The 27903-nt window shown below is 54.7% G+C and overlaps 2 protein-coding genes across 4 annotated transcripts; one reads left to right on the forward strand and one right to left on the reverse strand.

The window, feature by feature from the left end:
* The first annotated feature begins 961 nt into the window (after nt 1–961).
* On the forward strand, nt 962–16317 carry C4H21orf140 (chromosome 4 C21orf140 homolog). Its single transcript, XM_089330583.1, has one exon. It carries the CDS (start codon nt 4821–4823, stop codon nt 5580–5582), a length of 762 nt encoding a protein of 253 aa, XP_089186709.1. The 5' UTR covers nt 962–4820; the 3' UTR covers nt 5583–16317.
* SMIM11 (small integral membrane protein 11) lies at nt 15197–26685 on the reverse strand. Of its 3 annotated transcripts, none has more exons than XM_008274943.5 (5): nt 26623–26685; nt 23044–23109; nt 22350–22429; nt 17870–18064; nt 15197–15371 (listed from the first exon to the last, which is right to left on the reverse strand). In XM_008274943.5, the coding sequence occupies exons 3-4, from the start codon at nt 22359–22361 to the stop codon at nt 17900–17902; spliced, it is 177 nt and encodes a 58-aa protein (XP_008273165.1). In that variant the 5' UTR covers nt 22362–22429; nt 23044–23109; nt 26623–26685; the 3' UTR covers nt 15197–15371; nt 17870–17899. The 3 variants fall into 3 exon arrangements, with proteins under 3 accessions (XP_008273165.1, XP_089186710.1, XP_002721334.1); XM_089330584.1 differs by having other exon boundaries at nt 15197–17678; XM_002721288.6 differs by lacking the exon at nt 23044–23109.
* Nucleotides 26686–27903: the final 1218 nt, after the last annotated feature.

Genomic DNA, 27903 nt, shown 5'->3' on the forward strand with positions numbered 1-27903 from the left:
GCAGAGCGAGTGGAAAGGGCTGTTTGAATTCAGCCCTGACAAACCCCTCCCTTCCCCATGGCCCACCCGCTGCGGCCCTCCTGGCGCTGGAGATGGAGGGGTTTAGTGAGGTTATTAAGGCGTTCATGGGAGCGGGAGCTGAGCAGGAGCAGAGGGCCGGGGCTCCGTGCTCCCCCGAGGGGCCACGAGGGGGAGCTTTTAGAAGGCGTTCTAGGAAGCACAAATGCTCCTTCGACTGACCGACTGACCGTGCAAATGTCACAGGCGGGCGTGCCCTGAACACCCTGGCGCTGTCCCGCGTCACAGCTGAGCAGCACAGCACACAGTAGGGCTTCAGTGCCAACCCCTCTGGACTGTGGGGCTCCCTGGAGCGGTGCTCACTGCCACGGTCCAGCATGGGGAGAGAGGCTCAGACCACCTAATCGCTGGCCAGGGAAGAGACCCAAATTCCAATACAACCCCAAGGGTGGTTCCGGTGAAGCGCCCATCACTCCTGCCCCATCACCAACAGAGAATCCTAGTGGAATCGTCGAAAGTCAGGGCCAAGTAGTGGATGGGTTCAAGTGGACAGTTAGGGGTCAGTTTGGTGTTTTCTTATTGGTTAAGCTCGAGTTTTCTTTTACCGTCTACACTGAGGGTCAATTTCTTTACGTAGAAGCCCAAGGCACTGGAGCTCCTAACACTAAACTAAAATACCAGGAAGTCGCCTCACCCCACACAGGTCTCAAGAGGCTTAACGAGCAGAGCGTGTAGCAGACCGGAAGTGTGTGACCTCATGTAAGCACAGAGGCTGCCCAGTGCCTCCCTCTCAAATGCCCTTCCTCTCTCACAGCCACTGCAGCCACATCTTTGTATCTGAGCTCAGCCCGTGCACCCCCTCCACGGAGAACGAAGCCTTCTGGTTTGCCGACGGTGAGCACTTCTGAAAAGACCCTCAGCTGTGTTCTCACACTAGCGCAAGGTCACTCAAGGGCACTTGGAAAGCACCGGAAGGAAGGCTTTATGCAAAGGGAGCATAGAGGGGTAGGCATGGGGCCTCTGAGTGGGCTCTGTGCAGTGCAGACACGGAATGGAACTCTGAATACAGCGTGGGCAAGGGGGATGCATAGCAAGCATCAGGGGAGGGCACCTGTGGATGGGAAATTTCTGCGAGGAACATCATGGGTAGGAAGGTAAGTGTCCCAGTGGGTTCTTCCTGAGACAGCCTGGGGCCATCAGGCATCCCCTGGGGGACCAAGGAGGAACCCAATCACCCAGTGGACTTGTCAGCGTTCTTTGCTCAACCTGAATTTTTACCAGGAAGTGCCCGGGCAGGCCAGGAGAATCTTCGAGAATCTCACTATGAGTTTGTTCTGGCCAGACTCCTGGCCAGCAGCTCACCCTTCCTGTGCCAGGCCTTGAAGGGTGAGCAGGGGAACCACCCTGGAGGATTTGTCTCAGCTGAGAAACCGGCGGCTCTTCACCGCTCTCCCAGCTCCAGGCATTTCCTCCAGGGCCCACACGGCCTCCATCCCATGGTTTGCTCTGGTTTCTTGCTCTTCTGTCCTACGACTTTTCTATTTCTCTCCCAAGTCACTTGCTTGTTAGCAATGACAGCAGCCCTTTGAGCCCCATGCAGGCAGCTCGGGCACGCCACCTCGGTCATCCTCACCCTGGGACTTCACGTATACTATTCCTAGTATTCGACGGAACGCGAGCTGCAGAGGCCTGGGCATGAGATTCGGCCCTGCCTTGGTCTGTGCCAGGGCCTCTGCACACGGCCCCACTGCCCCGACCTCCTCTGCTCCACTCCATGGCCCAGCGGGTCACCTGCATGTCCCCCACCTTGACCTGCCATTGGCTTGGACGCTCCATTCTGGCATTTTCTGCTCTGACATCGAATCCACGAGAAGAAAGGCAAATAAGCGTTTGCTCCTCCTATTTCTTAATTGGTAAAGCGACAGTGTCTTCCAAAGGCAATTAGTGATTGCTTCTTTGATACAGTTTGTTTAGATCATGATGGACCCACAGACTTTTGTACATTGGTTCTGCATGGGTGATTACGGTCACTATGTATTTATTTGTTGCCCCTCAAACGCTTCCATCTCTGGCCAACAGGGGTCCCTTCTCATTGGCTCGTGGGGCCTCTGGTGGGATCAGGGGTCTTTGCCTTGAGCTCCTCTCCTCTCCTCCCCTTCCCAGATCCAGAACCAAAGGAGCCCCAGCTCCCTTAGTGGGAAATGCCAGTCCAACAGCGTGGTCTGGGGGAGGAGTCTGCATCACCCTTGGGTTGTGGGTGTTTCTAGATGTTTTCAGCAGTCCAAGGTATGAAATAGGTCATTTTTAAAAAGAGAAAACTAAACCATTTATGCACACGGATATCTTCAAATCCTTTATATTTGCATTTTACACTGAAAATCTTGGCTACTAGCAATATTAACATACTTGTCGTAAGTAATTTCCTTTATCATAAAATGGACATGAGTTTCAAAATAATGATACCAATATTATTGGTAACAGTAAGGGTTCCTGTGTTTTTCTTTGTCCTCAGAGTCTCTAGGGAATATACATGTGAAAGCCTGAGTTGTAGGTTGTTTGAAATAAATTCACGTCTCTGCAATTTTGTTACTGACACAATAACCAGCTGTGCTCGTTGGTTCCTGCCTTGTTTGTACTTTTTAAAAAAGATGTATTGACTTGAAATGCACAGTGTCAGAGAGAGAGAGAGAGGCTCTTCCATCTGCTGGCTCACTCCCCAGATGACCACAATGGCCAGGTTTGGGCAAAGAGGAAACCAGGAGCCGGGAACGCCATCCGGGTCTCCCACGTGGGTAGCAGGGGCCCAAGCTCTTGGACTGTTGTCCACTGCCTCCCCAGGCTCATTATCAGGAAGCTGGATTGGAAGCAGAGCACCAAGGACTCAAACTGGCGCTCCAGTATAGGGTGCCCGTGTCACAAACGGTGCCTCCACCTGCTGTGGCCAGCCCTTGCTTGTATTTTTGAGAGATCATTTTATTTTTCTGCTAATTTTCTTTTTCACATGAAAAATGTCTACATTTTTCTGAGTTCAAACTCTAAAACAAACTACATTCAGAGAAGTCTAGAGTTCTTGGTTCTTGCCTCTCGCACCCATACTACCCCAGCCCCCCCCCCCCATTCTCTCTCTTCTTACAAGGAAGCTTTTTTTTTTTTTTTTATTTTTTGACAGGCAGAGTGGACAGTGAGAGAGAGAGACAGAGAGAAAGGTCTTCCTTTTGCTGTTGGTTCACCCTCCCATGGCCGCCACGGCCGGCGCGCTGCAGCCAGTGCTGATCCGAAGCCAGGAGCCAGGTGCTTCTCCTGGTCTCCCATGCAGGTGCAGGGTCCAAGCACTCAGGCCATCCTCCACTGCACTCCCTGGCCACAGCAGAGAGCTGACCTGGAAGAGGGGCAACCGGGACAGAATCCGGTGCCCCGACCGGGACTAGAACCCGGTGTGCCGGCGCCACAGGCGGAGGATTAGCCTAGTGAGCCGCGGCGCCGGCCTATAAGGAAGCTTTTAAAATTAGTGTTTGGCTTATTTTATTTAATCTAAATGAAACTGTAAGCAAATACACGTACACATCATATTTACGCATGCGTGTATAGAGGCTTCCTTTGCATGTTCCTCTACACTGCTGGGCACGTTTCTCATGCCTGCACTGGAACACTGGATGAGAAAGGCAAGGATAGGGGTTCAGGACACGGCACTGCCCACTGGCACGCCAGGCCATGGGGGAGGGAGGGAGTGGGTGAGCAGGGGATGCTAGGACCACCACCCCACTGCACTACAGTGGCCATTCTTCCGTTCTATGTGCCCGGCATCCACATCTAACTCGGTCTGAAAAATGGTTTCTACCACTAAAAAAAAAAAAAAAAAAAAAAAAAAAATCTAAGAGAAAGTGACCAGGAGCCAATCATCCCCCAGAGCTGGGCCCTGGCCTTTGGTGAGGCCTGCGTGGTGACCCGGTGACACACGCTGACTTTTCTACGATGGCTGTCTGTCTGAAGTCGAGCTCCAAGGAGACCCCGGGATGGGGGATGGGGACCCACATCTTTTCTCAACAGTAGAGCAAAGCAACGGAGCACTCTGTCCGTGTCTTCGTATGCACATTTCTAAAACATCTGTAGCTCTGATTAAGGGGCTCTAAGAATTTTAAGATGGGCCAGCACTGTGGCATAGTAGGTAGAGCCACTGCCTGCAGTGCCGGCATCCCATATGGGTGCCGGTTCAAGTCCTGGCTGCTCCACTTCCAATCCAGCTCCCTGCTATGGCCTGGGAAAGCAGTAGAAGATGGCCAAAGTCCTTGGGTCCCCGCACCTGCATGGGAGACCAGGAGGAGGCTCCTGGCTCCTGCCTTCAGATCAGCCGTTGCGGCCAACTGGGGAGTGAACCATCAGATGGAAGACTCTCTCTCCCTCTCTCTCTCTCTCTCTGCATCTCCTTCTCCCTGTGTATCTCTGACTTTCAAATAAATTAATAAATAAATCTTTTTAAAAAAAGAATTTTAAGAAAATACAGACGAAGGAAGTCGCAGAGGCTGCCGGAGACGGAAGGAAAGTGTCATTGTTCCCGGATCTATAAAATTGGAAGCACTTTCCTGATGGGCTGGTGCATCCGCTCCAGAGCTGGCCACCCCCAGATTCCCCACATCGGCCGCAGGGAGCTGTCCCGAGCTTGCATTGCATGGTGCTTTGAAATCTGAGGGTATCTATGGCACTGGCTCACTGCAAGAAAGCCCTTTATGAGGTCATCATCCCACACCCGCCATCTCTCCCCAGAAGGAGACATGTGAGCCTTCAAACACGCTGGAGACGCCACCATGCGCCACTTTGCAAACCCTCTTTTAAAAACCATCATCGCCAGGAGCCCGTTTGATAGCATCAGGAGGAAGCAGTGTCTCCAGTATCTGAAAGCCCTGCGGCTGCTGCAGTGCGATGGATTTAGGACTGTGTACTTTGGGGAGACTGATATTCCGGAAAGCCTGGTCACTGGCGAAGACTTCAGCGACGGTTACTTCATGCAAACTCCGACTTGGTGCATTGTGCATGCCGGTGGCGGTCAAGGCTGGGTGCCCTGGAGGTACCGGATGTTCCTGAGAGACGAGCTGTGTGTCAAACAGGAAGACAGCGTCTTCTTTGAGTTCTGTGACATGCTGAAGAAGGCCTATGGGAAGTGTGCCATCGTGGTCAAAGAGAGAAGGCAGCAGGATGAGCTGAGGCCACAGGGCAGCAGAGACGCCGAGGTTCAGACTCACGTGCCCAAAGCCAGCCACCTAACGAGCATCGCTTGTTGCCCCAACGTGGCCAAGTCCTGTGGCCATGAGCTGCTCTCTCTGCCCTCTCCTTACAATTACCTGAACCCTCTGGACTCAGCCTGGTCTTCTCTGAAATGGTTCATCATCAATAACAGGAAAGAGTTTTGTCTGGAGTCCAATGACCATGTCTATTCTTACCAGTATATACTGTTCAGTGACTTAATCAGCAAAGGGATCGAAAGGATGAGCCCAAGCAAATGGAAAACACTAACTACCAAAGTACGGAGGTGGGAAAACTACTACCTGGGGAAATATTCCCAAGGGTGATTCCCCCAGCAAGCAGCGAGACCCTGCTCCACGCATGGTCCTTACCGCTAACCTTGTCGGGCTCCGTTCTGAGCCACTGCCACCAAAGGTACCGCAATAGGGACCTCGCAGGGATGCTGTGAGGACGGGGAGGGGCCTCAGGATGTCAACAAGGTACTTGGAATCTACCTGAGGTTTCATTAAAGCTTCTTGGTAAAATAGGGGTCTTGGATCTCATTAAGGCCGTGCTGAAGACTGGGTGGGCTATGTCAACAAGAGGAGCAGGGCTAACCCAGTCTACACGAGGATGGTGAGGAGCAAGGGTGAGCAGACTGAATGGCTGTGTGGGCAAACCTAGGTCCCGGGCAGGCGTCATGGTGCAGCAGGTTAAGCTGCTCTTGTCACGCCACCATCCCATATGGAAGTGATGGCTCAAGTCCTTTCTGCTCCGCTTCCAATCCAGCTCCCTGCTAATGCACCCGGGAAAGCAGCGGAGGATGGCCCAAGCACCCAGCACCCATGTGGGAGACCTGGAAGAAGCTCCTGGCTCCTGGCTTTGGAGTAGCCCAGCTCCAGCCGTTGTGGCCATTTGAGGAGCGAACCAGCATATGGAAGGCGCGCGCTCTCTCTCTCGCTCGCTCTCTCTCTCTCTCTCTCTGCCTCTCTGTAACTCTGCCTTTCAAATAAATAAATAAATAAATCTTTAAAAAAATAAAAGACTAGGTCTGAGAAGAAAAACGAAATTTTAGTGCCCACACAGAAAAAGTTAAAATTCAGCGGTGTGTCCATGAGTTTCAGCCCGCCAGACTGACCCCAAGGGAGCCACTGCCGTCAAGAAGAGACAGCGCCTGGTCACAGGCCAAGCCCGACGCTCTCCTACTCATTCTCCTGCACTTGGCGTCAGTGACGAGGTGGCGAGAGAGCACCAGGCATCCAGACAAACCCTCCAAGACAAGCTGGCGCTCCTATAAGGGGCCCAGGGAGCTGTCAGTGACGGGTTCAAGGGCAACTTGGGACAGCAGATGGCAGGAAGGGGACCTGCAGAGCCCCGCCTTCCAAGAACCCCAAGCAGAGGCCAGGGAGCCCCTTGTGCCGCCTGCCGCCGCTCCACGCCCTATGCAAGCTAGGGCCGCTGCTGGCATCGGCTGCAGGGATTTGTGTTGGACCTTTGCACTCTCAGAGCAAAAGGGCTGGTGCCTGTTAAGCGTGTCACACACTGGCTCTGGCTTCTGTATGTTAGGCATGGCTTTGCAATTACAAGTCATCATTCGGAGGTGTGGAAAAAATAACTTAAGATATTGGCAGTGAGGGAGGCTGGTGGGGAGGGGATGTGTGGGAACGCTGTAGTTTTTGATCAGCTTTGCTGTGACCCTGTGGCTCAGCGGGCTAAGCTGCCACGTGCCACCCTGGCCCCCCATATCAGAGCCGCCGGTCCCAGCCCTGGCTACTCTGCTACCCAGCGTCCTGGGAAAACAACAGCAGGTGATCCAAGGACCTGGGTTCCCGACACCCACACGGGAGAGCTCAATGGGCTCTGGGACCCTGACTTCAGGCTCAACCAGCCCCAACACTTGTCTCTCCTTCTTGCTCTCTGCCTTTCAAATCAATCAATCAATGGATATTTATTTTAAAAATAAAGCTTCTTTAAATAACATAATCCTCACAACACCCAAATTTCTACCCAACTCTTTTTTTTTTTTGGACAGGCAGAGTTAGGCAGTGAGAGACAGAGAGAAAGGTCTTCCTTCCGTTGGTTCACCCCCCAAATGGCCACTAAGGCTGGCGCGCTGCGCCGATCCGAAGCCAGGAGCCAGGTGCTTCTCCTGGTCTCCCAAGCGGGTGCAGGGCCCAAGCACTTGGGCCATCCTCCACTGCACTCCTGGGCCACAGCAGAGAGCTGGCCTGGAAGAGGAGCGACCAGGACAGAACCCGGCGCCCCGACCGGGACTAGAACCCAGTGTGCCGGCGCCACAGGCGGAGGATTAGCCTAGTGAGCCGCAGTGCAGGCTCTACCCAACTCTTGACAGACTGGACTGTGCAGACAGGGTCCTAACAGCCAAAGGCAGACACCAGCATCATCATCTGGACTTTCCTTCCAGAACTTTCTATTCAGACAGACTCGGTCGGGGGAGACTGGGTGCTCTGTGCTCCTCAGTGAGTAGGATGCAGCATGCTGTCATTGCTGCAGGATTCCTGGTGTGCATCTCACCTGGGCGTGAACCGCCCGCTCAGCACCAGGAGTACCGGCTGCTGTAGATGGCCCTGGCTCTGCCTTCCCTTCCTGTGGCTGCTGCGGCAGATTACCAGAGACTTCGCGGCTTGGAGCAGCAGGTCCTCGTTCTGGAGTTCTTGTTTCTTGGAGGCTGAAGCCAGTCCTCAGTTCCCAGGGGCAAGATCGGGGGTTGGCTGTGGTGCTCCCCCTGGAGGCGCTGGGGGGAACTGCTCTCTGACTCTCCCAGCAAGCTCTTTGGTTTGGGGCGGCATCACTTCCTCCCCTCTTCCTCCCTCTTATAACGACGCTTGCGACCACCAGGGTGATCAAGAATCCCATCACATTTCAAAATACTCAACTTGATCGTGTCCGAAATGATTCTTCTTTTCCCATATAAAATCACATTCACCCAGGTCCCAGGGGGTGGGACCTGGGTACCTCTGGGGACCGTTATTCAGTCAACCACGGGTGCCACGTAAGCTGGCTCAGCCGACTGAAACATGGCGCTTTCCAGTGAACCCGGCGAGACAACTCAGACTGTAGTAAACACCCTGGGGTGCTCTTCTGCCCTATCTCACGTGTTTTAGGATCTCAGTTCCTTGAGAGTAAGCACGGAGCTTCAAGCATCCTTGGTCACTTCAATGTGTTGTCACAGTGCGGGCACAGGTGCACAGGAGTCTTGGGATGTGAGCGGGTTTTGCCCGCACATCACACTTACTACACACCCACTTGGGGTTCAGGAGGAACAAGCACTTATAGCCACAGAGGCGTAACTCAGTTAGTCCTCATAACACCCAGTGCTGTAGGACCTGTGGTCTCCATTTTACAGATGGGAAAGACTGAGGCAGATCATGTGAGTCGCTCTTATTTGGAAGAGCGAAGACTCCAATCCAGGGACCCATTTCATGCCCTGTATTCGCAGCCGCCTCTCGACCAGCCAGAGCGTGTGCAATCTTCAAGCAGCCATATCAGGAAAGTGCAGAGAGTTGGGACATCACTAGGGCATCAGACTCTTTTTTTGCTTGTTTTTTTTAAAAAAAAACTTTATTTTATTGATCTGAGAGGCAGAGTGGCAGGGAGGAGGACAAAGAGAGAAAGAGATCTTTCATCCACTGGTTCACTCCTCAAAAGGCCTCAACAGCCAGGGCTGGGCCAGGCTAAAGTCAGGAGCCAGGAACTCCATCCAGGTCTCCCACATGGATGGCAGGGATGAAATACACCATGTGTGTGGCAGGTGGCGGGGCACAGCAGGTTAAGCCACTGCCTGCGCGAGGCTGGCATCCCGTATGTGAGCACTGGTTCTAGTCCCAGCTGCTCTACTTCCAATCTGGCTCCCTGCTAATGAGCCGGGGAAAGCAGCAGAGGAAGGCCCAAATACTGGGGCCCTGCCACCAGCGGACGAGACCTGGATGGAATTCTAGGTTCCTGGCTTCAACCTGGCTGTTGTGGCCATTTGGGGAATGATGGAAGCTCGCTCTCTCTCTCTCACTGCCTTTCAAGTAAACAGGAAGGAAGGAAGGAAGGAAGGAAGGAAGGAAGGAAGGAAGGAAGGAAGGAAGGAAGGAAGGAAGGAAGGGAGAGAGGGAAGGAGGGAGGGAGGCCCTCTTTCTTCCGGTGGCCCAGGGAGGTGACGTGCTAGAGAATGGCACTGCCCCCAGACTGAGCCACGAGGGGAAGACACAGATGGAGCTCAAGCCCATGGGAGGGGTGGCATGCCCCACCTGCGCCAGCCGGGGGCGTGGCCCACCCATGGGTCACAGTCCTTCCACTCGTGATTGCTCTGCGTTGTGCGTGCCATTCTTCCATTGACCTCACTGGGTGCAGAGAGCCAATTGCCTGGGAGCAGGGCAGCGGTCAGCAAGCTCGGCTTACAATGGAAATTGAGATGAGGCCGGTGACTAACTCACCAGACACACGCACTACTAGTGATGGCAGGGCTGGGACCAGAACCCAGGTCTGCCTACTGGGAAGCCCCGAGGCCGTCTCCAGGCAGCTCCACAGAAATGGCCACAAATAGAAGGCTCACCACACCCACCCCCTAAAATGCCAGGTGTGCCAGGGCAGCAGGTTGGGGGTGACAGGATGCACTCCTGGACAGCAGGAGCCCAGGGCCCTGTCTGTTTAGCTCCATTATCCTAGACTTGGTTCAGGCTTCACAGTGCCTTCCTGGTCCAAAAGGGCTGCTGAACAAGCCATTACATGAACATCCCAGATAGCAAAGATGGAGAGAGGGAGGAAAGGAGCTGGTGTTGTGGCACCATGGGTTAAGCCATGGCCTGCAGTGCTGGCAGCCCATATGGCTGCTGGTTTGTGTCCTGGCTGCTCCACTTCCCATCCAGCCTCTTGCTAATGCGCCTGGGAAAGCAGCAGAAGACGGCCCAAGTGCCTGGGCCCCTGCAGCCACATGGGAAACTCAGGTGAAGCTCCTGGCTCCTGGCTTTAGCCTGGCCCAGCTGCAGCTGTTTCGGCCATTTGGGGAGTGAACCAGCAGATGGAAGATTCTCTCTCTCTGTCTCTCTGTAACTCTACCTTTCAAATAAATAAATAAACAAATCTTTAAAAATAGAGAATGAGAGAGAGAGAGAGAGAGAGAATGTTTCATCCCCTCCCTTTGAAGGAGACTTCCATGGAGTTCCAGCATAACTCTTCCCTTAAATCTGGTTAGCTGACTTGGTCTGGGAACTGTGGTCTTTGATTCTGGGTGGCAACAGGGCCAGATTGAAGAGAGGATTCTACCAGTATGGAGACGCAGACCACTCACGGTCTCGGCTGCTGGCTCCCCTTCCTGTGCAGTTACCAGCCACACCCTCACCAAGCATCGCAGACCCCCCACGCAGCCGGCAGTGTGTGCCAGTGAGCCTGCACACCGAGGTGTGGACGGGGCCTCTGGGCAGCGAGGGCTCAGGGGCGGTGCTGCTGTGTTATGGACAGAGGAGGAGTGGGGGATTCATCGTAGGACAGAGGGGGACAGAGAGGAAAGCCAGCCCCAGGCAGAATGCCATGTGTACCATGCCCACGGCCGACCCCGTGTGAAACAAAAGCCAAGCAAGGCTGCTGTTTAGACCGCGCTCTTGCACGAGGCCCCAACAGAGCAGACTGAACCAAAATGGAGTCACTCATGCTAAACACCCCCTCCCCAAATTGGAACTTTTGGGAAGCAGGTGGAGCCCTGCATCAGGCACCTGCTTGTTACTTTTAAATCCCCCAGAGGCGCTTCTAGGGAGGGACACCACCCCTTTGTGGTTTGCAGTCTGGAGTTCACAGTTCAGGACAGGACAGCCCCATTAGTCTGGCGTCTGGTGGAAGCTGGCCGTGGCTGAGCAGGTGCAGAGGAACCGTCACGTGGCGAGCCAGGAGGCAGCAAGAGGGAGGCCGGCCGAAGCTGGCTGTGAATAGCCCACGTTCTCCAAAGAACCACCTTCTGCAGGCAGCCCCCTTCCCCCCACCTCTGGGCCTACCTCCCGGCCACCGCAATCAGATCCGGTCTCCACCCCAACCCTCAAGCAATAAACAAGACTTTGAGGTTTAAGCCTCTGCATGGGGTTTCCTGTCCAATGCATACACAGCAAGCTCCAAACCAACCAGTTTTTCCTGCAAACAGAAGGAAAGAAGTCCCTCTGTCTGACCCGCTCAGAAAGTAGCCCGGCCCTCACCAGTCGGCTGTTCCCTGTTGTTCTGCTTCCTTGTCCCCAGGTGGCGCCCCCACCCTACTATTCAGGAATTGCACCTGCACTCACAAGCCAATGTGACTGGAACGAAACTAAACAGCTTATCTTTGTTTCAACACTGGACATAGGGTATGTGAGTGGGGTGTGTGTGCGTGTGTGTGTGTGTGTGTGTGTGAGAGAGAGAGAGAGAGAGAGAGAGAGAGAGAGAGAGAGAGAGAAGAGAGAGAAAGGGAGGTTGTAGGAGCTAGGGCTGTGGTGTAGCAGGTTAAGCCTCCACCTGTGGCGCTGGCATCCCATATGGGCTGGATTAGAACTAGTGGGATTGGATCAGTACTAGTTGTGGGACTGGATTAGAACCAGTTGTGGGATTGGATTAATCCAAGTTGTGGGACTAAGTTAGTACTAGTTGTAGGACTGGATTACTAGTTGCAGGACCGGATTAGTACCAGTAGAACTGAACTAGTACTAGTTGTGGGGCTGGATTAGTGCCAGTAAGAGTAGGATGCTATATGCCAGCACCTCCCCTTGACGCCCCTCCCGCTACATGACATCTGCCATTGTCGCAGCACAAGGCCCCTGATCTTGGACTTTTGGCTTCCACAGCTGTAAGCTAAATTAAACTCCTCTTTTGATAAAGCCAGTCTCCAGTGTTTTGCTATTGCCACAGAAGACAAACAGCTGGTGCCGGCGCTGTAGTGTAGCAGGCAAAGCTGCCCCCTTTGATGCTGGCATCCCAAATGGGCACTGGTTTGTGTCCCAGCTGCTGTTTTCAGTCCAGCTCCCTGCTAATGGCCTGGGAAAGCAGTGGAAGATGGTCCAGGTGTTTGGGCCCCTGTACCCACGTGGGAGACCTAGAGGAGGCTCCAGGCTCCTGGCTCCTGGCTTTGGCCTCGCCCAGCCATGGCCAGTGTGGCCATCTGGGGAGTGATCCAGTGGAGAAAGGCCTCTCTCTCTCTGTCTATCCCTCTCTATGTATCACTTTGACTTTAAAATGAATAAATAAAACTTTTTAAAAAAGACACGTGGCTGAGAACTTTGTCTCCTGCCTCTGTAGATGCCTCTCTCTCCCTCTCCCTCTCCCTCTCTCTCTCACATACACACACACACCCCACATATGGGCCCCCTTTAGTAACTCGGACCCCACAGCACAGCAGGGAACATGCAGACCCCTGAGGTGGACCACGGGGGGTCTAACTCCTGTCTCTCCTTCCCTCTAGCTGGGGAGCCTTAGAAAAGGAGACTTACCTCTCTGTGCCCCACTTTGCTGATCTGTGCAATGGGCACGATGCAAAGCTCGCCCTCCAGGGGCTGTTGTAACAGAAAGTGCTTGGAAACGGAGGGCTCAATCCCCTGCTGCTCACCCTCCCTCTGCTGCTGGCCCATCCCCCTCCACCCAGGGTTTCAAGCAAAGAAGGGCCCAGGCCTGCCTGGCGAGACTCCCCTGGGGACATTCAAATCCCAAACTCCCCGGCTCTCTCCCACACGTCTGTGCAGTGGATCTGGAACGCAGCCCAGGAGTGGGGGTGCCCAGAGCAGTGGGTGTGCTGGCTGGTGCACTGGGAGCAGTGCCTGATCCTAAGAGCAGCGGCAGGCAGACCCAGCCCCTAGCGTGGGCTCAGACATCAGAGCACGCAGGAGGCCCAGCAGCCCATGGAATGCAAGGGTCTTGCACCTCTGCTCTGCTCATCTGTTCATGCTCCAGCAGGACCCCAGGCCACAGTGGGGCTCCCAGGCAAAGGTGGGGTGGGGGTGGGTGGGAGGCCCAGCCCTCTCCAGGGACTGAGGTAAGAACTGAACTATTTTGAAATCTGTAGCTGGTAGGGGCCGGTCTGTCTTGGTTCTGTTCCTATAACCGAATACTTGAGGCTGGGTAACATACAAAGAAAAGAGGTGTATTGAGCTCACAGTTTGGGGGTGAAGTCCCTGGACATGACAGCTGCACTGGGGAGGGCCTCGTGGTGGACAGCATCACAGTGGGGAGGGAGCGCCCATGACAGACAGGAAGAGGAGGCAGGCTTCAGGTGGCTCCTCCCACTCCTCTGGATCCTTTGAAGGGCGGCACTCCCACTTCCCCACTTCCTGTGCACTAAGCTCCGCCTCTTACAGGCTCCACCACCTCCCTCACATCACCACACTGGGGACCCAGCTTCTAGTACCTGAAACCTTGGGGGGCAAATCACATCCATCCCAGAGCAGGGTCTACTCTGTGCTTTGACTTTGGTCCTATATTCCTTCCTCTTCCTAGATCGTGATTCACAGCATCCCGCAGACACAGAAATATTTAATCCTTTACTCCTCACATGGAAACCGCAAGGACCTACCAGCCTGGGCCAGTGTAGGCCAGACATCTGTTAGAAACTTGCCGTGTGGCCATCGGCAATGAGACCAAGCACTCCCCCATATTTAAAGCCCTGGTTACTACTTCCTGACTCCCCACCCACTCTGGTAACTTGAGAAAAGTGACAGGACAGAACTGCTTCCTTATATTTATTTTTATTTGAGAGACAGAGACAGAGAAAGAGGACGTGCTTCCATCTGCTGGCTCAACTCCCGAATGCCTGCAACCCGGACGGGCTGAGGTGGGCACAAGAACACAACCCCAGTCTCCCACGTGGGTGGCAGGGACCCAAGTACTCGAGTCATCATCTGCTGCCCCCACCCCACCCCCAACCCCCATGTGCACATCAGCAGGAAGCTGGAATCTGGAACAGAGTCAAACTCAAATCCAGGCAACCCAACACGGACCTGGGGCTCCCAAGCAGCAGCCTCTACACGGCCAGATCGCGTGCCTGCCCTACCAATCTTATTTTAACAGAGAACCCAAACTGCCAGGTTCTGAGACTCTCCCCGCTGCCCTCACACACCTGACAGTCTCCCGGCATGCCCCGCCGCATCCCAGACCAGTGAACTCAGCAAGCAGACTGTTCAGAAAAGCACAACGTATGCCTCCCCGTGTTCTCTCGGGGCGGGAGTCCACGGAGCGAGCTCTGCCCAGACTTGGTGCGCATGCGGTCAACGGCTCTCATCCTGCAATTCCTCCCTCTGAGGGCCCTCCCGGCTGAGCTGGGAAGCCAGCTCTCATGCACAGCCCCTGGCTGAGCGTACAGCCTCTCTCTTCCCCAACAATGAAAACACACACACACTTGTAGGAAAGTGGGGGAGGGCTGCAGGGGTGGGGGAGGGGAGTGGCTCTGGCTTCCACTGCTTAGGATCCCATGTGTCCCGCAGATGCTACGTGTGTGGACCAACTTCAGTGGACATGGACCTACTACCTGGGCCCCACAGCTAGGAAGGGCTGGGTGAGGAGAAGGGTGAGGAGAGACGTTACGTTATTGCTTGAATATGATTGGTCTACTCCAAAACTCACGTTGAAAGTGGGTTCCCAGGGATCGGCAGTGGGAGTGGGTGGGCCCTTTCAAAGGTGATTAAGGTCAAGAGGGCTCAGTGCCCTTCTCCTGGGAGTGGGTACGTCTCGTGACAGCAGTTGTGACAGAGCAAGGCCGCCCTCTTGTTTCACTCTGCACACGCCCACCTCTCCTTCCCTTTCCCCGCCACGAGTGGAAGCAGCACGTGGCCCTCACCAGACCCAGATGCCTAGTCTTGCACTTTCCCACTTCCACCACTGTGAGCCAAACTACACCACCTTTCTTTGTAAGTCACCGGGTCACGCGTGCTGTTACAGCAGTAAGCAGTAAGCAGACCATGGCAGGGCAAGACACACTCGCTTAGATCCGTCCAAAGACCAGAGACGCCCCTGTTACGAAGGTACTTTATTTAGTAAACAAAATACTAGCTCCTTTTTAAGAGCGTATAAAAGTCCGCATTATTTAAAGCTGCAGGTGTGGGCTGGCAGCCATCCTCTGACACGTGATTGAACGTCCTTCTTCTGCTTCTCGGCTGGAATCCGTTCAAGCTGAGCGACACAGCACGCTAGAAAGGAAGACCAAAGGGGTAAGAAGGAAACTTTGATGAAACAGGAGCCAGGCTTTCACCTGCTCAGCGTTAACCTTCGCGTCCAGTCACTCAGACTTAAAGCGGAAACCACCGAACTTTTTCTATTAGTGATGGTATTCTTGGCCTCACAATTTCCCTTCTGTCTGAAAACTGCTTCTGTTTAAAACAAGGCTCCCATCCCTGATCAGCCGCCACCACACACAAGAAGATGGATCCGCGCAGTCAAGCCTCCATCCCTTAATTATGACACGTGTCTGCGGTTGCCTGTGGCAGGGAACAAGCACTTACGGCCCACATCCAGTCTTCCCTTCTTCTCAGCTTAAAACACAAAACACTGACTCTGCCTGGGATATATACATGCAGCCAACAGCACTTCAATTAAAATGGCCTCCGTCACCCTCTGTAATTTCTAAGTGCCCCCTCTCCCATCCTAATTCCTACCCTGAGTGTTTGTTAGTCAATAATATAGCTTAAAAGAAAAAACGACACAGCTTTGATGCAGGAACTCTGCGGGCAAAAGGCTACAGCCCACGGATGACCAGCTAGTGGTGGGCGGATGCCAGGGGGTGCAGCAGAGAGAGAAGTGCGCGCTTCTGCGAGCTCACTCACACACTGGGGAAGCGGCACAGCCCAGGGCTGGGCACAGTGGCCGCATGTGTCTGGCCTGGGTGCGGATCCTGGTTCTGATTTGCACCACACGCAGCGTGAGCCACTCGTCCACTGGAACATACCTCAGAGAGCTGGCAGAGGACTGAGTAAGACAGTGTGTATGCAAAGCTTAGCAAAATGCCTGGCATGGAGGAAGCACTCAGTAAGCATCGCTGCATGTCTCCAACACCAACAAGGCTGGCATCGCTGGGAGGGAGTCCCTACTGACCGAAGCACGCAGTGCCAGACGGGCGGGCTTTGGAAGTCACCCAGCCCTGGGGGTCCCACAGTGACCTGCTGTGAGGACCACAGAACAATCACTTCTGGGATTTTTGTTCTTAAATTTTCATTTTATTTGAAAGGCAGAGGGGCTGGTGTTGTGGTGCAGCAGGAGAAACCACCCCCTGTGACACTGGCATCCTGTAAGAGTGATGGTTTGAGTCCCAGCTGCTCCAATTCTGATCCAGCTTCCTGCTAATGCGGGGGGGGGGGGGGGAGGGAGAAAATGGAAGAGAGAGAGAGAGAGAGGGAGGGAAGGAGGGAAGGAGGGAGGGAAGGAAGGTGAGAGGAAGGGAGGGAGGGAGGAAGGGAGGGAGGAAGGGAGGGGGAGAGAGACAGAGAGAGAGGTTTCCACTCACTGGATTCCTCCCCAAATGCTCACAAGAGCTGAGGCTGGGGCAGGGTGAAGCCCAGAGCCTGGATCTCCATCCAAGTCTCCCACGTGGGTGGCAGACACTCCAGTACTTGGGCCATCACGTGCTGCCTCCTGTGCGTTAGCAGGAAGCTAGAATCGGGAGCGGAGCTGGGACTTGGACCCAGGCGGTCTGATAGGTGACTTGGGCATCCTAAGCAGCATCTTAACTACTGTGCCAAATGCCCACCCTCGCCTCCGGAACTTTCAGAAGAGCAGATGCCCAGACCCAACCACAGCCTAACAGACTGCCCACGGCTGGGCCTGGAAGGCTGTGTTGTCAACCAGCACCCCTGACAACTATGGTCCTTTGCCAGGTTTTGGAACCACAGACCCAGACTCTCCTGCCACCATATTGGAATCTGCTGTGTTTCAGAGAAGCACACAGTCAACAAGATAAATGGAAACACTGGACCGACACACCAGAATCAAGGAGGCTGCTCATCATCCTGTGTTCAATCTGTGACAGGCTTAACACCAGCTCCCTGCACAGAACCCCACGCCATCTCCTGGACCCGGGCTGCTCCTCGTCATATGTTATCTGTGACAGGCTTAGTGCCAGCTTCCTGCATGGAACCCCACACCATCTCCTGGACCCTCCTATGTGCACAGTGATGGTGACAGGGGCACGGAGCACCAAGAGTGAGGGGTGTGAGTCTACTGTCACCCAGAAGGGCCTGCAGGAGCACCGGCAGTGTGCAGGGGACTGAGCGGGTTCGGGACAGACTGGGACAGGACTGACACACCATGTCAGGGAGCCACACTCTCGAAGATAACAGGGTCTCTTCTTAACCTCGAGGTTTCAGATGACACGGACTCCTCACTTCCTCCTCACTTCCTCCTTCCCCTCCCAGGTCTCCGAGCTGAGACACAACTGCAGGTGCTCCTCCGGGGAGAAAGGCCACAGCTGTGGTTACACCCTCTAGAGTCCTGGGACCCGACACCTGCGAGGAGCCACGGCGGGGTCAGGGCAGGCAGGACCGAGGACCAGGAGCTGCACACTCTGCCCCACACAGGGCTGCTCTGCGAAGGCCGGGTGGGGCCGTGTGCCCTCATGCAGCCCTTCAGACGGAGGGACGCGGAATTCCCAGCACTCCCACGGTCAGGCCGCCCCCGCGCGTCCAACCCGGTGCACCTGCAAAGCCTGAGTCCCTGCGGCCTCCCTTCAGTCATCCTTCTTCTCTGATGGCTTCCTCTTCTCAGCCTCCAGCCTCTGCTGCTTTGCTTCCAGCCTCTTCCTCTGGTATACTTTCACCCCAGCAAACGCCAGGCAGAGAATCAACGTTTTGGCTGCCAAGATATACAGCAGGAGGGGCACGTGCTCGAGAACCTTAGAGAGAACAGAAACCGCTCCAGTCGCTCCGTCGGTGATACGGCATGCCTCTTTAATGTTCCCTCGCCTGGCAAATATTTACTGAGCGCCTACTGTATAGCAGGCACGAGGCTGGGTTCTGGGGTTGCACAGGAGACCAAGCAGACAAGGTCCCTGGGCCGGGTCACCCGTCACCAGCAGTGCTGTTACAGCTCCGTCCTTCTTCAGTCCCTTGCTACTGGCCTCACAGAGAGGAGAGGAACCCCGGTCAGCTACAGATGTAGTACCCAGGGGACTGGCTGCTCACCCAAGCCCCCTGCTGCTTTTTATTCCATTATTTATTTATTTGAGAGGCAGAGACAGACAGAGGAGGTTTCCATTTGTTGGTTCCCTCCCCAAATGTCCACAATATTTGGGGCCAGGCTGAAGCCACAGCCAGGAGCCAAGAACTCAATCCTGGTCTTCCACATCGTCAGCAGTTACGTGCTAGTCCACCAGCGCTGTTGCATTCTCAAGGGCCCTGTGACCCGCTGCCTGCTATGTTCCGGGCAGGGGGAACTTTCCGTCCGCTGCCTCCCTGAGTCTGCACTGTCAGCATGCAGAGTCAAGAGCTGCCACCAGGAAAGGAGCCCAGCTGCTCCGACGCGGGCTGCCAGGGCCCACTCTCTCCCCTGCTCCTGACGAAGCGTCACGGGCCAGCGCGAGGGAGGAGCTGGGCCGGGAAGCCTGGGTTCCGCCTCTGTACTGCCACTCGCGTGACCTGGACATTCCTGAGCTTCTGCCTCCCTAGTGATTTCATGGGGCACACGTCACAGAGCGTGCTTCCGCGTGGTTACAACATCCCTGGCGACAGCGCCTCTGGGGCCCGCCACCGACTGTGTGATCCCCCAGTGCATAACTGCACGATACACACGAGGCTCACACAACCCTCCTCCGTTTCACCGTTAAGTTACGCAAACACACGACAGCTGGGCGGTTGACTGAACTGACCAAAGGCACCCGGACTCCGTGCCTCTGAAATGCGGCTGGCGACATACAGCTACATGGGGAGACAACGGTGCCCCGGGACCAGCGGGACTCCACTCTGTTTTAATTTAAATAAAACAGCAAGAACACATGACTGCTTGGTAACTGGGTTAAGTTTGGTAATCACGAAGTCATTTTAACAATAAAAAATAAGTAAAACACAATATCACTTTATGGAAAGTATAGAAGACTAAAAAAGCTATACAGTAAAGCTGTAACTTTTCAGGCTGATAAACAAGCAGCTTAGACTACTGATTTCCTGGCTCTCCCTCCCTGGGATGATGGCTACCCCCCCCCCCCATAACGATCCTCTACTTGGACTACCCTGCAGGCTCACATCCCAGGCAGGGGAAGGTCTGACTCCCTGCCCCGCACCCCGCCTGGCCGAGCCCCGGCTCCCGCGATGACCGGGCCTGTGTGACGGCCCATGGTTCTCCGTGACCTCACACACTTCGCCACAGTGGCGCAGGCACATGTATCTCAAGCAGCAGGCAGACACCCCGTTGAAACGGAAGCCATCACGGGACAAACCCAGCCGAGTGGTTTCGGAAGCCGCTCTCCCGTCACAGGTGGCAGAGGGAGGAGGCAGTTTCAGGACTGAGAGGCAGGTGCAGGGAGGGAACCAGGGCTCAAGGACACTCGTGGGCTGACCTGAAGAGCTCGGGGCCCCTTGGCTGGCGCTCTGCAGGGTACTGAGATCCCACTGTGCTAACTCTCTTCCTCTAATTTCTTCCTAACAAACCCTTCCTCTCTCTCAACTGGACTGTCTCTACCCTGATTTTTAAAAATAAAATCCCAATCCCTGTGAAATGGCAGTGGCTAATTTTTTAAATGACGAGGCCGTACTTGTTCCTAACCACAGGGTGGCGCTGACTGTGGTCCCTGCCAGCCAGGGGGGCTGGGTGGGGTGCTCTATAACTCCTGCAATCTCCCGGGGCTCTCCCAGCCGGCCGGAGGAGCGAACGTTCCTTTCCGATGCCACGTGGAAGGGGCCCGTGCTAAATGTGAGGCTGCCCCCGGGAGCCAGGGCGCTGTGGCTGCCTGGAGCCAGGAAGGCCTGGGCAGAATTTGCCCCCGACATAGAAACCGACTCCCTTCCTCGCAAGCAGGCCTGGTGTGCCAGGCCCACCGCACGATGAGGCAGCAACAGCCGCCCACGCCTCCGCTAGGGCAGCAGCAGCAGCAGCGGTGAACCTGTTAGAAACGCTCACTCGGGCCCCCTGCCAGACCAACACCACCAGAACTGGGGGCGAGGCGGGCAGTCCACGCTGGAACTGGTCCTCAAGGTGACTGTGCCACCGCCTTGGAGCGCTGAACGCAACGCCTAGAGCTTGTTGACAAGGCCTCTGGTGCCAGTCACCGCCTCTCGCCCCACCGACTTAGCCACTGCGGCAGGTAAAGTCCTTCCCAGCCCCCACCCACTCCGCCTGGCATCTCCACCCCCTCTCTCCTCCTCAGCTCTCCACTGTGAGCTCCGGCCCCCACGCACACTAAACAAACCCTCCTGCCTCTTCAGCCCTTCCCAGAGTCCTCATTCCACTTCCTCCACTTCAGCCAGCGCTTCTGGAGAGGAGAACCCTGGCCTCCTGCAGGGCCCCCGGGCTCAGGACCCACAGAGCTGGGGAGGCAGAGGCCAGCCTGTGCGCTCCCCTCCTGCTCCCACAGCCTTCCAAGCCCTGGAGGTCGCAAACAAGCCAATGCTTCCAGCAACTGAACGAATCCCAGGATCCTACGTTTGAAAATAAACACACTGGCCGGCGCCGCGGCTCACTAGGCTAATCCTCCGCCTTGCGGCGCCGGCACACCGGGTTCTAGTCCCTGTCGGGGCGCCGGATTCTGTCCCGGTTGCCCCTCTTCCAGGCCAGCTCTCTGCTGTGGCCGGGGAGTGCAGTGGAGGATGGCCCAAGTGCTTGGGCCCTGCACCCCATGGGAGACCAGGATAAGTACCTGGCTCCTGCCATCGGATCAGCGCGGTGCGCCGCCTGCAGCACGCCGGCCGCGGCAGCCATTGGAGGGTGAACCAACGGCAAAAGGAAGACCTTTCTCTCTGTCTCTCTCTCTCTCTCACTGTCCACTCTGCCTGTCAAAAAAATAAAACTTATCTCTCTCTCTCTCTCTGCCTCTGGCTCTCTGTAACTCTGCCTTTCAAAATAAATAAATAAATCTTTTAAAAAAATAAAATGACATTTAAGAAACATGATGTGTAAAGAAAAAGTTTAGGTTATTCCCACACAAACTAAGTGAATGCTTTTTCAAAGACTCAAGTTTGATTTAGAAAAAGCAAAGCTGTTGACAACTGTGAAAGGTGAGAGAAGGGGCGCGTATCTGGAGTAAGGGTTAAAGTGCCGCAGCCCATCTCCAGGTGGCTGAGTTCAAGTCCTGGCTCCCCTGCTAACTCCAGCTCCCGGCTCCTGCAGACCCCAGGAAGCAGCAGCTGACGGCTCAAGCAGCTGGGTCCCTGCCACCCACTTGGGAGACCCCAAGAGGGTCCTGGGCTCCTGGCTTCGGCCTGGCCCACCCCCAGCTATGTGGGCATCTGGCGAGTGAACAAGAGGATGGCAGTAAATGCTCCTTGCTCTCTCCCTCTGCTTTTTAAGTCCATTTTTAAAATTAAACAAAAAAACAGAGAAGAAAAGCACAGAAACCTGGGAAGATTTTCTGCGTAGCCTGCTCCACAAGATCTCAGTTTATCACAAGGCACCATGCACAGGGCCACTTAGCTACAACAGGCGTGCGTTCTCACTGCAGTCCAAGATCAGAGTGAGCACAGCTCGGTTCTGGCAGGGGCTCTCCTCCAGGTTCCAGCCACTGACTCAGTGGATCCTCAGAAAGCAGAAAGCAGGTGAGAGCCCTCCGGGGTCCCCTCTGCTCGGGCACTAATCCCATTCACAGGGCTCGGCCTTCGTGACCTCACCTCCCACAAGTTCCACCCCCATCCAGGGTTGCACCGTATGGACGTGAGCAGGGTACAGACATTCAGTCCACTACATCGACCTTCAAAAAAACAAATGCACAACCGTAGGACAAGCTTTAAAGGCCTGTGTTTTTCAAGTGGGGCAAATCTGAGTTAGTGGACGCATACTCAAAGTAAAGGCCTGGCCTTCTTCCAGAAGTCGAGAATAAATGCACATTTATGTTTTAACATGAATGTTAATGCATGAAATGTCATTCTGCTGTCATTTCACTTTTTTTTCTTGTAGTCAGCCTATGTATGTCCCATTTTTACAATCAGAAGAAAAGCAAAACCCAAGTGGTAACCGTTTATAACTCTCCTCACCTTCCAGTTCATGGTGGGCCAACAGTGAACGCACTCCTGACCAAGGCAGGGCCCCCACACAAGCACATGAGGTAAGGGAGCTGGAATGAAAAAAAAAAAAAAAAACAAAACAAAACAGGGTCAGTTCGTGGCTTCCAGGGCAGCGCTGGGAGCAGACGTGTGAGCAGAGACAGCAAGCTCTTCAGAGGCGGGCGAACTTCCTGAATGAGGCAACCTTGGGCCTGGGGGGAGCAGACGGCCGGGGGTGGCTGGGACTCGCCTGGCTTTGTGGAGTGGAAAGCACCCCTCAGCACACCCCGCAGCCCCCAGCACAGGTGGCCTTGCCACTCCAAGGGGCCACGGGCTCCCATTCACTCCATCTGTGGACCCAAGAGCCTGAGACCAAAAGCTGTCCCTCCAGCCCCCTCGTGCCCTGGAACGGGCTGGTTTAGGGAGGGGCGTTGTTTGGTTTCCCAGGTCTCCTGAGTAGCAACTGAGTTAATCTTGGTTTTTAAACGTTTTCTGGAGGGAAAGGAGTAAATGACAGGGGGGTACAACTGTCCAAAGAAAGCAACGGATAGGTGGAATCCCCTCTTGGACCCAAGGGAGAGCCAGTGGGAGGTGGGGCGCGGAGTGACAAGGCAGGGACCCCGTGGGGGCACAGACCTTGCCCCAGAGCCCCCCCGCCTCACTACTGTTAGACTACGACACATACCCCAGGGGCAGCAGACGGAGCTCTGGCTGAAGGACTGCGACTTCCCTCTCAGGGCCTTGGTCCCATCTGTGAGTGAAGAAAGGCCGTGTCAACCCCAAGGTCTTGTTCTGAAGGTCAGTGCCTCACGGCACAGCAACCGTAGCTGAACCCTACTGTGCCGGCCCGCGCTCCGGAGCCTGGGTGCACGGACTCAGCCCTCGCAACTGTCCCAGCAGGTGTGGTTTCTTATGTCCACTTCAGAGGTGGAGAAGCTAAGTTTAAGTCAAGCACCCGGGCTCTCAGGCAGGACTGCGATGCAAACCCACGAAGTCTGCCTCGGAGCCTGACCTTTAGGGGCCTTCGAAAAGTTCATGGAAAATGTGTCTGAAGAAAAAAAAGATTATGCAGAGATTCCAAAAATTTTTGGATCCAAATATGACTTCCAATTCCATCTCCCACATACTTTTTGAAGTACCATTGTATGCTAAGAGTGCCTCTCTAGCTTTGCAGTAAAAAAAAATCACAGGAAAAGTTTTCTTTTAATGAATTTAGAATCAAGAAAAGCAGCAGAAAATGTCGCGGGCCCTTACCATGGGGATAAGATGAACTTCAGGAGGATGTTTTCGAGAACTTTTCAACTATAAAAGCATCTAGATTGAAAAAGTTCACGCTTCTCTATCCAAGACCATAACAGCTTGCAAACAAGCTGGCAGTTGGCACAAGATAGGCCGCTTTTCCCCACGATAAAAGGCAGATAAGCTAATGCTAACAACTTCAGCAGCAAATCTGTTTAAATGGGTAGCGGTGACTGAAGGTGCTCACTACCCTTGGGTAGAAATGACTCGCTTCTCTTAAGTAGCAGCGGATTCTGATCCGCAGTGGAGAAATCCGACCCTACCTGTTACAACCTGTCTCTAGGATTTCCACTCCCAAGTCATCTCCAGTAATCGGAGGGATTAGCCATGTTGCATATTTTAGAAATGTTTCAGGCTTTTTGAGATGATTGTATTCAACCTTTGTCTATAGTCTTGAGGAACAGCGGTTTTTCTACTTACTACTTGTTGAATTCTATATTTGTGGAGGGTTAAGCTTGTGATCATAAGATAAATTGAGAGTATATCACTGTACAAATTAGAAGAAAAAATAGGAAAGGAAGGAGGCGGGGGGATGGACCGTGGGTGGGAGGGAGGATAGGGCGGGGAGTATCATTATGCTCTTAAAACCTGTATAGATGAAATACAGAAATTTGTTCACATTATGTCAATTTTAAAGTCCATGATTTAAAAAAATGTAAATTTTACTTTCACAATCCCTGCTTTAACTGAGTCACGTACAAATACAGCAGAGGAGTTTGATTCCGTACAAATTTTCTAAGACCTGATGACATACCCACTGGTATAAAAAATATTGATTCCGGCCAGCGCCGCGGCTCACTAGGCTAATCCTTGGCCTGTGGCACCGGCATCCCAGGTTCTAGTCCCAGTCAGGGCACTGGATTCTGTCCCAGTTGCTCCTCTTCCAGGCCAGCTCTCTGCTGTGGCCCGGGAGTGCAGTGGAGGATGGCCCAAGTGCTTGGGCCCTGCACCTGCATGGGAGACCAGGAGGAAGCACCTGGCTCCTGGCTTCGGATCGGCGCAATGTGATGGTCGCAGTGCGCCAGCCGTAGCGGCCATTTTGGGGGTGAACCAACGGAAGGAAGACCTTTCTCTCTCTCTCTCTCTCTCTCACTGTCTAACTCTGCCTGTCAAAAATATATATATATTGATTCCCAAACTTAAGGACAACAAACAGATGCAAAAAGCCTGCAGCTGGAAACAAATGAAAACGTGCATTGCTATTCTGCCCTCTGGCAGTCACACTGCGGCCGCGAGCAGAGTGACCCTGGACAGGCACTTGGCCTCCCTAAGCCTCAACTCCCATCTGTCCATTCTCCTCCAGAGGGTGCACTGTAAAACACTATGCCCTACATGAGCACACAGAAAGCAGAGATAAAAGGCAACCGCTACTGTAACAATAAACCTCTCTCCTTCGGCTGGTGGCCGTGTCAAGTTGAAAGTCATAAACAACGGCAGCCAAGACAAGAGCAGTCATTGCCGGAGAGCAATGCGTGGAACAGAGAACCCCAACCTGGAGGCCACGCTCTACTCCTGGTGGCACCCACGGCCGAGCACAGGGCCCCGGGGTACATCATCAACCCTCTGAACCCAAGCGCTCTCCTTTTTCAAATCAGAACCCCAAGACAATTCTACAGCTCTGGAACCCCCAACCTTCCACCCGATCTGCCACAACACCAGGAGGGGTGGGGTGAGGGTGGGAGACAGGAGGGAGAGCAGCTCCGTCATTCCCACCCAAGGCCTCTGAGTTACAACTTTCCCACCTCCCTCCAATCCCGGGACCCAAGTCAGCCATTTGCAAGCACTCTGCAGGCCTGTGGCAAAGGAGAACTCAGACAGCTAAAAATACCAGCAAGCCATTTGCAACTCTATCAAATGCACCTCTGATGCAACATTGAAACAAGCGGCAGCCGGGGGCCCTGAGGGCTGACCTGCAGAAGCCACGGAGACAGAAACAACTTTGAGGGGCGCAAAACCCAGGGGCAGCTGGGAATTCTAACCCCCTCTGGAACTACCCGCAGTCTCTGCGCTTTGGCCTCAGAAGCAGCAAACGGCTTAGATGCAGCTGCAAATACTGGTATTTTCTCCTTTGCCAGTTTTTCCTGGAAACAAAAACCCTACGCGTTTGCATTGGTTTTGCCAATGAAAGCAGTAGGGACGACGCACTGTCCACAGCGACGCTTCCTTTTGGGCGCATCTAGCCAGCTCAGCCTATCTCTCTCATTCCAGCCACTAAACAGCCCATGTCCTTTGTCCGAACTTCCCAAAGGAAGCTAATCCAGGTCTGGTCTCTTCCTTTACTGCTCCCGGCCATTTGTGGCGGGGGGAGGTCCGGGCAGGGGGCTCCCGGGGGAACCCTGGGCATCACGTGGCCCTCCCTCTTCCTCCTGGACTCAGACTTTAAACAAAACCAGCCCACGCCACCCCGGTGGGGCCGGCTCCCACCCCCACCGCTGATGGGCGGTCGAGGAGCGACGGCGGGGGCTTTGGGTGCCCCCATCTCGGTGGCTTCTGCAGTTCAGCCCCCTGTACCCGCTGGAACCCCACGCCCTGAGGGGCAAAGCTGGGGCCAAGGCGAGCGCGGGACCCCCCGCCTCTGGGCCTCAGCGCCTTGGGCACAGGGGGCCAGACCCTGTTCCCCTCCACAAGTGTTCGGCCCCCGACACCTGCTCACTCAGACCCGAGGACCAGGGCCAGGGACTGTCACAGCTTCCCCCGCTCGCCCATCTGTCCCGAACCAGCCCTGGGCACCCCCTCCCCCGGGAGCGCGCGCCACCCTGGACGCGCGGGTCCGCGAGCTTCGCAGCGCCTGGGCGGCCAGACCAGAGGTGGACGTGCGCGGGTGGGGACCGGAGGCCGGACACCCGCTGGCGCTCATCCCGGAAGGGAAACGCGAACACAGGGCCGGCAGCCAGATCTCCCTGTGCCCCAGGGCTTTCGGCTTTCGAGTCAGGCTTCCGTCACCGACCCGGTGGCCCACACTTACACCTCCGTGCCGCGGAGCCCCGGGTCTGGGGGTCGGTGCACAAACCACGACTCTCACAGTCCCGCCGGAAAACTACGCGTCCCGAAATGCACCGCTCAGCGCGCAGGCGCAGTCGGCCCCGGGGCCAGTCCATGCGCAGGCGCAATAGCCCCTCGCCGAGGCGAGCCATGTTCTATCTCTGAGCGTGCAGGAGCTGAATTGGGAGTGAGGAGGGACCAGATGTGGCGAAGCTTCCTCGCTCTCAGATTCTTGATTTTTAGTGTGATTGACAACCCTATCTTGGTTAAACCTGACTCAGCGCATGCACTCTCTCTGTAAGAAAAGTATGAACCCTGTAACCAGGCGGGAGCTGGGGGAGGCAGCCAATTCATTCTCCCTCTGTCCGGGCTTAAATCCTCCATCTACAGGCTCCGAACTCCCAACGGTGATTCTCCAGCCAGACTGGGATTATCTCAGTGGAGGGTTGTCCTCTGGGTGACAGAGGATGGCCGGTACTGGGTTCCCGGATTCCTCCAGAGTTGTTGGGCCCTTTTAGGGACAGAGTTGGGCCACGTGGGGAGGCACAAACTGAACACTCATAGGAGCGGGCCTGCAGAAGTTCGTGGAAAATGGGATTAAAGGTTAATTAGAAGAAAAGTCTATTGCTTGTTATAGCTAATCTCTTCATGCCATTGTTTTTATGGACTTTTTGAAGTCCCCTGGTATAAGGATAAGGAGATGGAATGTCCATAGCGTTTTCTTTTTCTTTTTTTTAAAGATTTATTTACTTGAAAGAGAGAAAGGTCTTCCACCCGCTGGTTCACTCCCCAGATGGCCACACGGCCGGAGCTGCGCTGATCCAAAGCCAGGAGCTTCTTCCAGGTCTCCCACATGGGTGCAGGGGCCCAAGGTCTCGGGCCACCCTCTACTGCTTTCCCAGGCCACAGCAGAGAGCTGGATCGGAAGTGGAGCAGCTGGGACTCAAACCGGCGGCCATATGGGATGCTGGTGCTTCAAGCCAGGGCTTCAACCTGCTGCGCTACGCCACGGCGCCGGCCCCCTATAGCGTTTTCCCCATGTACTCAGCTCACCCTCCTGGGGACAAGGAAATAGAGGCCGGGGGAGATGGAGTGGCTGGTGCTAGACCATGAGCAAATGGCCATGCAGAATGGAGATTTGCATCCAGGTAATCTAACTGCAAACCCCATTTCGACTCTGGCAGTGAAGTATAAAATATTAGGGAAGGCAGAGAGAACAGACTTAGGGGTATGGGGGGTTGTTTTGTTAACAAAGGAAGGCAAG

The sequence above is a fragment of the Oryctolagus cuniculus genome, chromosome 4, assembly GCF_051225735.1.
Source record: "Oryctolagus cuniculus isolate XC-2025 breed Fujian yellow rabbit chromosome 4, ASM5122573v1, whole genome shotgun sequence".
NCBI classification, from domain to species: domain Eukaryota; kingdom Metazoa; phylum Chordata; class Mammalia; order Lagomorpha; family Leporidae; genus Oryctolagus; species Oryctolagus cuniculus.